Genomic DNA, 10,448 nt, shown 5'->3' with positions numbered 1-10,448 from the left:
AACTTTCAAAAATCGTTGGAGGCTTCAGGTTGGAAACGTTTCCCAATCGATTCATGAAGTCGAAAATGAAGTACTGTCAATTACCCTGATTTCAAACACTTTTTTTTAGCGTTTCTCAAAAATTACTTCGAAGTAACCGATTCTATGGAATGTTCGTTCTTATGTTCTTATAGAACATCATCAGAGGAACCATTTTTGAGCATCAAATTGTAAATTTTGAGTGATTTTGTTCATTTTATACAAATTAGAAGACGTCCGAAATAAGCTCCCTTATTAATGTGACCTAATTTTAGACACTATTTTTTGTAATACATGAAAGGTGAAAATTTTGAGGTATAGTGAAATTATTAGATATCACTAAAAACATTCTCTAGCTAATCAGAGCACGAGTAAAAATTTTGAAGATATTTCCGAATTAGTAAATTATGTCTTGAAACACAACTTTTTTACCATACTTGACTGCGCAGCATTTAGAAAAATCGTATGAATAATGGCCAAATGAATGGCACAAGATAAAAATTTTTGCATGAAGGAGAAAGCTCATGATTCAAACTATGTATCAGAAAACGTGTTCGTGTTCAGTTTCATGTATCATTTCTATTCATAAAATTGAAATACATAGGTAACTGTTAGTGTCCGAAATTACCTCCGATGGTGTAGGAAATTAGAGCAGTTGACTGCATTTGTTTCTTCAATTTTCAAATGGGCAATTTTCAGAAAAAGATTTACAGGCATAAGTTTCTATTCTTATTAAGTTATTACTATGTACATATTAATAAATTATTTAAAAAATGAAAAACAAAACATGATAATGTATTTGTGCACCTATCGCGTTCATCAGTTACTTCGCGAATAAAAATAAATATGCAATAATCATGACACCTGCGTCTCATAGTTAACCTAAGTCAGCGTGATCAGGCGCTAAGAATCAAAGAAAAACAGGTAGGTAAGTAAATTGAGTACTACGTTGACATTCCCCAGTCTTCCTTGATCATATCGGATGCTTTTTCCGCGATCATTATAACCGGTGCGTTGGTATTTCCTCTGACAATTTTTGGCATAATCGAGGCATCCACCACTCTGAGACGACTCACCCCGTACACTCGTAATCTAGCATCAACAACTGCCATATCATCGTACTTGGTACCCATTTTACATGTACCAACTGGGTGAAAGATTGTAGTCGTGTAATGTATTGCTACACAAGCCCAGTATTTATCTGATCCAAATTTATGATGACGACAGGGTTCAACTGGTTCGTTCACTAGGGATGCTCCGATTTCTCGCATTGATTTAGTTTGAGCGATGCTTGCTCCAATTTGCATCCCTGCAATTAGATGATTCATAATTTAAAGCTGTTTCTATCAAGTGTTTTCGCAACATATAAACGAGGAAAAAAATGAAATACCTGCTACGATAATTTTTAGATCCCACCCACTACTGAAAGTACGTGGGTAAATTAATGGTGGACCCCAAACAGGGTCTGTCTTATTTAGTAAAATGAATCCTCTGCTTTCTGGAGAAAGAAGGATCGTTCGTACATTTATGGCATCGTAATAAGAAAGTGGCTGCATTGACATGGCTGACATATTTGCAGGATCCATAAGCCAGTCGTGCACACTTGAAGCGTCAAATGCGTATTGAATATCAGGTACATCTAACGAGTGTTCGTATCTGCGAATAAATATGATTGTTAAAACAAGCAGTAGGTAGGTACGTATACGTAATTGCGACAAGGGGCTGTGAAAAAGTGCGATTTCTTACTTAGTTTGCAGAAACACACCGCACTGTATGGGACCAGGCGCTGATAACGGACCTTTTCTGTGTTCTTTGTATTCATAAGCATCGTTCACCTTGCCTTGGTAATTTGAATCGGTGATGGTTTTATTCATAGCGATGACTATACCATCAGTAGTAGTGTGATCTTGTAAATTTCGACCAACCTGTTGAAAATCAATGGCGATGAATAGTAAAATTATCGAACACCTCACACCTTCTCAGTTACTTATCTACGCATAAATACATATGAAACTTACCCCTTTTAAATGTTTTTTCACAATTATATTCATCTTTTTAAGATGATTTTTGGGACCTATGCCAGAAAGCATGAGAATCTTGGGAGAATTTATGGCACCTGCTGATAATATCACTTCGTTTCTAGCTAAAGCCGTTCTGAGTTTATTTTTATAAAAATATTCAACTCCGTAAGCGTGTTGTTTGTGATCTTTATCTGCTTTTAGAAGCACTCTGGTGACGTGAGCTTCTGTCAGAATTCTGAGATTTTTTCGTTTTTTTCTGATGGGTCTGATGTACGCTCCATTTGTACTGAGACGTTCTCCATGTCTGCCTGTACTTTGTAAATGCATTACGCCTATTTGAGTTTCAGCATTGACGTCTACCTCGTCTAAGCCTTTTTCTCGCCAGGCTGCGATAAGATGAGGAACGGTTTTATCAACGTAAGGAAACCATTCTACAGTTTGGTAGCCGCCTTTGCCGTGGTATTCGGGATTTTTGGCGTAAATTTCTTTATCTTCGTTATCCTCTGATTTGATGAAATACTTGAGTACGTCGTCGTATCCCCAGCCTGTGAAAATGAAACAATATTATACTTAATAATTAAAAATACGCTCCTTGGCACATAGGTACCTGATCGTAAAACTACCGAAATCATACCCTCGTTTCCCATGTCTTTCCATTCGTTATAATCCATCATGTTGCCTCGTTGATATATCATATAATTGATCGTCGATGATCCACCCATGACTTTACCTCTGGCCCAAGCGCATCTACCATTTGGTCTCGACTTACAGCTGTGTTTTTCCGGCTGTGTCATGTAACCCCAATCTATCGTGCTTCCTTGCAGCAAAGGAGCCAAAGCTGGTACATCAGCGAAAAAAGGCTCCTCGATTCCAGCTTCCAGTAATAGAACCTATGACAAATAATGATGTAATATTAAAACCGCGGAATTATGTAGCTGACCGGAAATTGCTTTCGTACTGTTTGATTAATAGAAAAAACGATTGTCCAATTTGCGGTTACCAATTGAAAACCATTTCGGCTGTGTGGTCAGCTTTATAGGTAGGTAGGTAAGTAGGTAGAGGTACGTGATCTCATGCCTTAATCGTGTTATTCGTGGTTTTGAAAATTTCCGTTGAAACCCCCATTTTATAAAATATGAGACACTTGTGAAAGAAAAAATCCTTCTTGAATCATGTTTAATTAAGGTAGATACGATGATTTGCAAAATGAAAAAGTATTTCCAATTTTGGTGAATTTGGATAGTAAGTAAACTTCAGCATCGTACTAATTTTTGTATTGTCCACTTCCAGTCGAGAAAGAAATTGAAAGAACCTAAAAAGTTGCGATTTGAGTTTCTGATTATGCCTGACCCTTTCTGCACTTTTCCATCATTAAAAATTCCTCTTGCGAAAAACGAACACGGGATTCACGATTAGCTGGTCAAAATACTCCGTTTACCACGCTTTTCTCTTTCATTTCACTCACATTTTGAAAATTCATATTTTTTTGTGCACACATTTTAGTAGGTGCTGAAAAAAATCGAAGCAAAAAACGTGAATTTGGACAATTTGTTCGAAACTATTGTAAAAAGAGCAAATTACTCACCGTCCAGTCTTTGATTTCGGATAATCGATTCGCCATCACACAGCCAGCTGATCCAGCTCCTACGACGATGAAATCGTACGTGTTGTCTTTTTCTTGCTCGCCACCATGAGGTTGATTTTTCTTGTGGAAAGGCGGCATTTCGAAAGGGTAGGGAGGTTGTGGTCTGGTTGGAAAAAGTCTATGAGGAGTTTTAAAGTCATACACGGTTCCAGCCGATGGTTCGTGGTCGAATACAGACATTACATTTTCATCGAACATATGCTCGTATCCGTTTAGAAAATGGCCCGTTGGTCTCGGATTGGAAACGGTTTGAAATGCCAGTGGAATTTCCCGTTTGACTTTGGGTGCGGCTGTGGCTGTGGCTGTGGCTGCGGCTGTAGAATTTCGTCTTAAATCTGGCGGAGATGCGCTGGGGAAGAAATTCGGCAAAACCCTGTGCACCTGGTGCGTGCTATCGAAGTAATCGTCGATGTAATCTTCGATATGCTCGAAATCGTGCTCGTGTTCGGTATTGGCGAGTAATTCGGCTATTTCTTCGTCCATTTCGGGAGGATGAGTTACTTCTTCGCTTTCGTGCGTATGATGTTCTTGATGCGCATGAGGTTCATCATCCGTATGAGACTCCTCGTTGGTGTAAGGCTCTTCAACATCTTCCTCTTTTTCATCTCCGGCCTCGTAGTCCGAATCGGAAGGTTGTTCGGATGCTTTTTCAGGTTCCTCTTCTTCGTCGTAATCGGTTTGAGGTTTGTGACGATTATGATGATGAGGTCTATGGCGTTGAGGTGGTCGACGATAAGGGGCTTGATTTTTCTTTTTACGTTCCACGGTCGGTTGGAAATCGCTATCGTCTTCGCTGCTGGGTGAAAATTGCGGCAAATTTTTTATTTGGTTTGCGATGGTGTGCAGTTCCGAATGCAAAGGCGAGAACCCCGATTTGAACTTTATGTTGTCTTTTTCATTCGAGAAACCGAATAAATACATTAGTAGTTGTATGAACATCATGGACTCGGTAGAGCAACTGCTCATGTTGGCGTTGAGGTGACAACCATCGGAAACATCTTTGGGTGCGAATTCGCTCTGCACCATGCTAGCTATCGAGCAGATTTACGCGTTTTCATGTCAAGCTGATTTTATATGTGTACAAATGCTTCATCCCATAATGTCGAGTCGTAGCGTATGATGATTATTTCGATATTCGGAACATTTTTCTGCTCGTGTATTTTTCCATCCTGAAATGTAAACAAATGAACGGTTCAAGTGCGAACTACGATAGGTGGTAAGTACGTTTTTGGTGCGACTTTGAGCCGCGTACGAATTAGCATAGCATAGTTATACTCGTACTTGGGTATCTCTAACATAGTGTAGAAAAACGCAATTCGAGCGTGAAACACGTCTGGGGTAATTTACGAGTAGATACCTACATCGGTCGTGTCACTAGTCATTTTGTTCATTTGTAATACTATTGTGATAATATTTACAATTTGTTGTTACAGTTATATAAATTTTGATGATTGGTGTACGTTTCATGGATGGATGGAATACATTTTGTAGGGAAATTATCACTTGCGTATGCTACCATAGGTGCATGCTATGTACTTGAATTATCTTTATGGAATCGAGTATTGCCCTACGAAAAACATGTTGCAAATTTGATGCTTATTTATGGTAGGTAGGTACATATTTTTGCGTGTGGCGAATATTGCTAAATTCACGCAATTATTTGTTTAATTTTTTTTTCGCCAACATTGAACGAATTGCATCTATACTTTTTTCTCCAGGTACTCGTCGATCTTGATTCTTGAACCATAGTTAATTTTAACCGTGATTATTTTAATCGTTCCATATACATATGCACACCGTTAATCGAAAATAATGAGAAATTCATTCAACGCGGATCAAATGATTGTTTATGGCGTGTTTTTTTTTATTTTTGGTAAAATGTAAAAGTAATAACAAAAATCATGGTTTTTTCTAGAGTGTTTCACTTGACGCAGTCTTTTTTTTCTTCTTAATTGTGAAATCAAAGAATTAGTAACACTTTTTTTTTATTTGTTTAAATTACGTGATAGAAGATCGTCGTCTGATTGAAAGAATGATTTAACAGAATTAAACGGATGATTAATGACTAATGAGCAATAACATCACCGGAGTCGTCTGAAAATAACGTTTTCCTAGCTCATATGTACGTAGTTAACGGTTTTAAGAAGATTCTCGATAGATAATTCAAGAGTAATTTTGTTTAAATGCAGACAAAGGTACATATTTAATTACGTGTAGTTGATGTAATTTTGCTGATTTTTTTTTCTGTCCTTATGTAATGCAACATTAATTTCGATTTATACTTGAAACGACAAATGTTCCCAGTATTAGGCGATTTATTTTATTTTTGATGACCAAGACTATAACGATATTCTCACACGAAATACATCGGTTAAATATTCTTTTAAAATAAATGAGATTAAATAGGCTTTATACGTATTGATTATTGTTTGAAAAGAGGGGAACTTGAGTTTACTTCAGTTAAACGATTCTGCTGAAAATTTTGATTATTTATAGTTAGGTACGAGTACTTAAGTATGTATTCATTTACGAAAAATTCAGTTGAAGTGACTCTCTCTGTGGATCGGTGGGATACATCAATTTGGCATCCCAATCGATGAAAAAAAAATTAATCAGTTGAAGGCAGCAAAACAAATGTATCTACCTACGTATTCCACAATTTATTTGAACATTTTGAGAAAAATTTATCGAAATAATTTTAGACCTCCGTGTTGAAAGTTTTTCCAAAAAAAGTTACTCAATTTTGCTTTAAAAAACAAAAAATGATGAAAGCTTCGAAACAAGCTCTTAAATTTTAAATTTGTCAAATCGGTAATACTATAAAAATTTGTCGGATTTTGATTATTCGGAAAATTTGGAAAAAATTCGTTAGTACAATTCGGGAAAGGCGCGCAAAAAAATTGAAACCTTGAAAATCTAGATGGAATTTCCATTCAAAGTACATACATAATCGTAACGCTAATTTTATTGAATTTATGCTGCGTTTTTATTATTGAAAAAACTATTTCACCTCACGGAGATAATTTTGCTCTGTTATGTAACTTTTTTGTGAATATGAAATGCTTCCCCCCCCCCCTCTTCAGCTACTTCTCCAACATTCATTAGCATAATTTTGAAAATATTGAATTTCACATTCCCATCGTATTGTTATAATATATTGTAAAAAAATTGACATTTTACTAGTAGGTAATATTAGATGAGGGAGAGGAAGTAGAAATTGAAGTAATGGAAGTCATCAGATTTGATTCAAATGACAGAAAGATATGAAATGTGATCGAACGAGCACGAAATTATTCAAAGTTTAGGAACAAATTTTTGTTGAAAAAAAAGAATGAGTTTGAAAATCACGTGGTTTTAGAGACACTCTGAGTACGATTTAAGGGGAAAAAATCAATTCTTTTTGAAAATACTCCCCAGGAAACTTTTCTACAAATCTTGAGGGAAAAAATAGAAACCTAAAAAATATCGTTTTGTTATTTACTAACAACCAATATTTAAAAAAAATATAACCTAACCTAAAACATATGAAAAAGTACTGAAAATTAGAAAAAAAACGATCCTTAAAATTTAATTCGACTAAATCAATTATTATCTTGAATTAGGTATTTGAGAATGGAATTTTTTTTCAGCTCGTAGAAACGTACCAAAAATGAAAAAAAAGTTGAAAGACGTTATCACCGAACACTTTCAAAAATTATTCTCTAATCACTAAAACATTATTCAATGTTATAACATTAAATAAAAAAAAATGAAAAGCAATTGAATGGAAAATTGATTAATCGTAATTTACAAAATTTGAAAAACAAACAATCTTACCGCAGGTGTAAACAAATCAGATGATGAATTCTGAATGAATTTGAATACTGTGTATCATCAAATACGCACTGTCAAATGGATTAAACACTTCTAAGAAATAATTGCGAATGCGCTATTTTTTATGCGGAAATTATAATGCACGCAAATTCAATATATTAACTATCAATCTTTTTCGGCGAGACTACAATCAGATGGTGTGAAAGATTTGTTGTAGTGGGATGTGAGGGTTTCCCTTCTTAACCGCAGCAATAGAAATTACATTGTACGAATATTACGAGTTAGGTATGAATAATGCTGTAAGCGATTGGTATAGTCAGGAATTTTCTGTGAGTAATTTTTTTTCCTCTCAGGTACTGGAGAAATTTTGATTTTTTTTTTTCATCTTCAGGAAACGAGAAGGTACGGCGCTGGAAGTAATTATATTTATAACTGTTTTTCATTTTTATCGGATATATTTCAGTGGACGTGTGCTAATGCGATTACGTATTTTGTTTGATCTATGGGAACTATTTAATCCTTACCTGTACCTACTCGTTTATATAAATGTTGTGGCTAATTCTACGAAAAAGAAAATGTATATGTAACCCTACCTAATACCTACCTAGTACCTACCTATTTGATTGATAAATCTAGAAATTGAAACATTGTTGCGATTCCCTTCGCAATGCGACCGTGTATGTACTTCAATCTGAGCCTTGATTTTGCATTAAATTTTTGACAGGTTTTAATTTCTTTTTGAGCTCGTGAACCATATAGGCCAAGGCGGGACCCTACTTCCATAGTGACTGTTAATTAAGTACTATCCAAATGACTAACTACTATGTATGTTTCTTTATCGCGCAGTCCAAGTATCGGTTCCTCGTATTTGAAATCGGTGTGATTTCCTGCCGTACAAAGTTTTTATTGCTTTGGTCTGAGCTTGAAGAAAATGTTGAACCAAATCAATTTACCAGTAAATAATGTCGATTGTTGATCCCTCTTCCCTCTTCTTTGGAACTACTTCCTTCAGGGCTAATTTACTAGCTAATTCAGGTTTTCTCAAAGCGTGAAATTTTTTAGCCTGAATTGGACCAGAATGCTTTTTTGGGGACCTCTATTTTACGTCTTTTAAGAACTCTTGTGGTTCCATTTTTCCACTTCTAGACCACAATCCATACACGAAAAAGTGCTCTAGAAGTTGATTTTGTATTTTTTTTTCGGGAACCAAAAAAACGCGCTGCCAAAATGAAGGTACTATGTGCCCCATTCAGAAAAGTGCAATTTTGAAATTTTTCCCTTGCACAAATGGGGGGTGGACCCTCAAAAAGGTGATTTTGGGGACATGGTCGGAACCACAAAAACTCGACGGGGTTGTGTTGGGGGACTTCTCCCGATACCAAATATGTGATTTTTTTCCGTGGCACCCTGCACAACTGCATACTGTGGCACTTTTAATGCGATTTTTATGCATTTTTGGCCGATTTCGACGATAAAACGGCTCTGATGACCAGAGTATGGCCTGAAACCAATGGATTCTTGGATGTGTGTTGAACGGGGATATTTGAAGCCCAACTACGCAAACACGGTGAAAAAATACTTGCACAACGCGATTTTATGTGCACTAATAGGTTTGTTACCACTCCCCTCCCCCCGGTATTCAATAATGCATTGTCTATTTGATAATATCGATGCGACCCATCAAAGTGGTATAAAATTTCGCGCTGAGCTCGAAAATTGCATTCATTTTTCATTTGCACCCCCTCGGTGGAGTTTTGCCCCCCTCCGACCATAAATCTATCTACGAAAATGAACACTTTGCACATTACGTGTCTGTACATGAGGATTTATAAAAAAAATATTAGTGGAAAAAAATACAAAAATGAAAGAAAAAACAGAAAAATGGAAAATACAAAAAAGAAAAAAGAAAAAAAGGAGACGAAATGAAAAAAAAACCAGAAAAATAAGAACGAGAAAAGCATTCAATGAAATGAGAAAATTGAAAGAAAAAATAAAAACAAATCAGATAATGAAATAAGAAAAAAACAAAAAACGAGAAAAAAATACAAACAAGAAAAATGGAACAACAATGACAGATACAAAAAATGTAAATGAAAAAAAGGAGTTGAAATGAAAAAAAAAAAAAAAAAAAAAACAGAAAAATAAGAACGTGAAAAAATATACAGTAAAACCTCGATAATTGCAACCTCGATAACCTGCAAATTCGCGTTAAGTGCAACAAAAATGTAATCCCCGGTCCCTTCAGTCACTTTACCATGTAAATTCACCTTCATAAGTGCAAATGGTAACCTCAATAAGTGCAACAATTTTTCGGCAGTAGAAAGCACTTTCACCTCTATAAGTGCAAAGTGCTGTACGTTTCACCTCTATAAGTGCAAAATTACCACTACAATAAAAATTGTAGGCAAATTTAACCTCCATAAGTGCAAGTTACTCTATGTTTTGCCTCTATAAGTGCAAAATTACCTGGATGATAGAAATTGTAAGTGAATCTAACCTCTATAAGTGCAAGTTGTTGTACATTTCACCTCTATAAGTGCAAAATTACGTAGGCAATGGAAATTGCAGGAGAATTAAACCTTTGTGAATTGTTCACCTCGATAAGTGCAAATTGTGGGAAAATAACCTTGCTAAGTGCAAACCTTTTTAAGTGAAAAACTCGATAAGTGCAATAATTTTTCCTGTCCCTTGAGTTTGCACTTATCGAGGTTTTACTGTACATGAAAATAAATCAGATGAAATAAGAAAAAAAGAATAACGAAAAAATAATACAAACAAGAAAAATGGAACAACATCAAAAGATACAAAATAGGTATGAAAAACGAAAAAAAAATATAAACAAACCAAAAAAAGGAACGTAAATGAAAAATACAAAAAATGCAAGCAAAAAAAATGAAAGATGAAAAAAAATATAGATAAACAAGAAAAATGGAACAACATCAACAGATACA

The 10,448-nt window shown here is 35.4% G+C and overlaps 2 protein-coding genes across 2 annotated transcripts in view; one reads left to right on the top strand and one right to left on the bottom strand.

The window, feature by feature from the left end:
• The window catches only part of Flo2 (flotillin-2), a 128,842-nt gene that overhangs the window by 91,375 nt on the left and 27,019 nt on the right, over positions 1-10,448 (top strand). The gene's annotated exons all lie outside the window — the stretch shown is intronic.
• Positions 793-7,831, bottom strand: LOC135832238 (glucose dehydrogenase [FAD, quinone]-like). The gene is made up of 7 exons (XM_065345366.1): positions 7,501-7,831; positions 3,625-4,853; positions 2,674-2,929; positions 2,037-2,584; positions 1,765-1,943; positions 1,409-1,674; positions 793-1,327 (listed from the first exon to the last, which is right to left on the bottom strand). The coding sequence occupies exons 2-7, from the start codon at positions 4,708-4,710 to the stop codon at positions 963-965; spliced, it is 2,700 nt and encodes an 899-aa protein (XP_065201438.1). The 5' UTR covers positions 4,711-4,853; positions 7,501-7,831; the 3' UTR covers positions 793-962.

This window comes from Planococcus citri, chromosome 1 (genome assembly GCF_950023065.1).
Source record: "Planococcus citri chromosome 1, ihPlaCitr1.1, whole genome shotgun sequence".
NCBI classification, from domain to species: domain Eukaryota; kingdom Metazoa; phylum Arthropoda; class Insecta; order Hemiptera; family Pseudococcidae; genus Planococcus; species Planococcus citri.
This window is presented reverse-complemented; position numbering and strand designations above follow the sequence as displayed.

Excerpts from the sequence above, each read along its gene's own strand:
- LOC135832238 (XM_065345366.1), bottom strand. The coding sequence starts at position 4,710 with ATGGTGCAGAGCGAATTCGCACCCAAAGATGTTTCCGATGGTTGTCAC. Across the intron at positions 2,585-2,673 it reads GAAAGACATGGGAAACGAGG|GCTGGGGATACGACGACGTA; the intron begins GTATGATTTCGG and ends TCATTTTCACAG. Across the intron at positions 1,944-2,036 it reads TGAAAAAACATTTAAAAGGG|GTTGGTCGAAATTTACAAGA; the intron begins GTAAGTTTCATA and ends GATTTTCAACAG.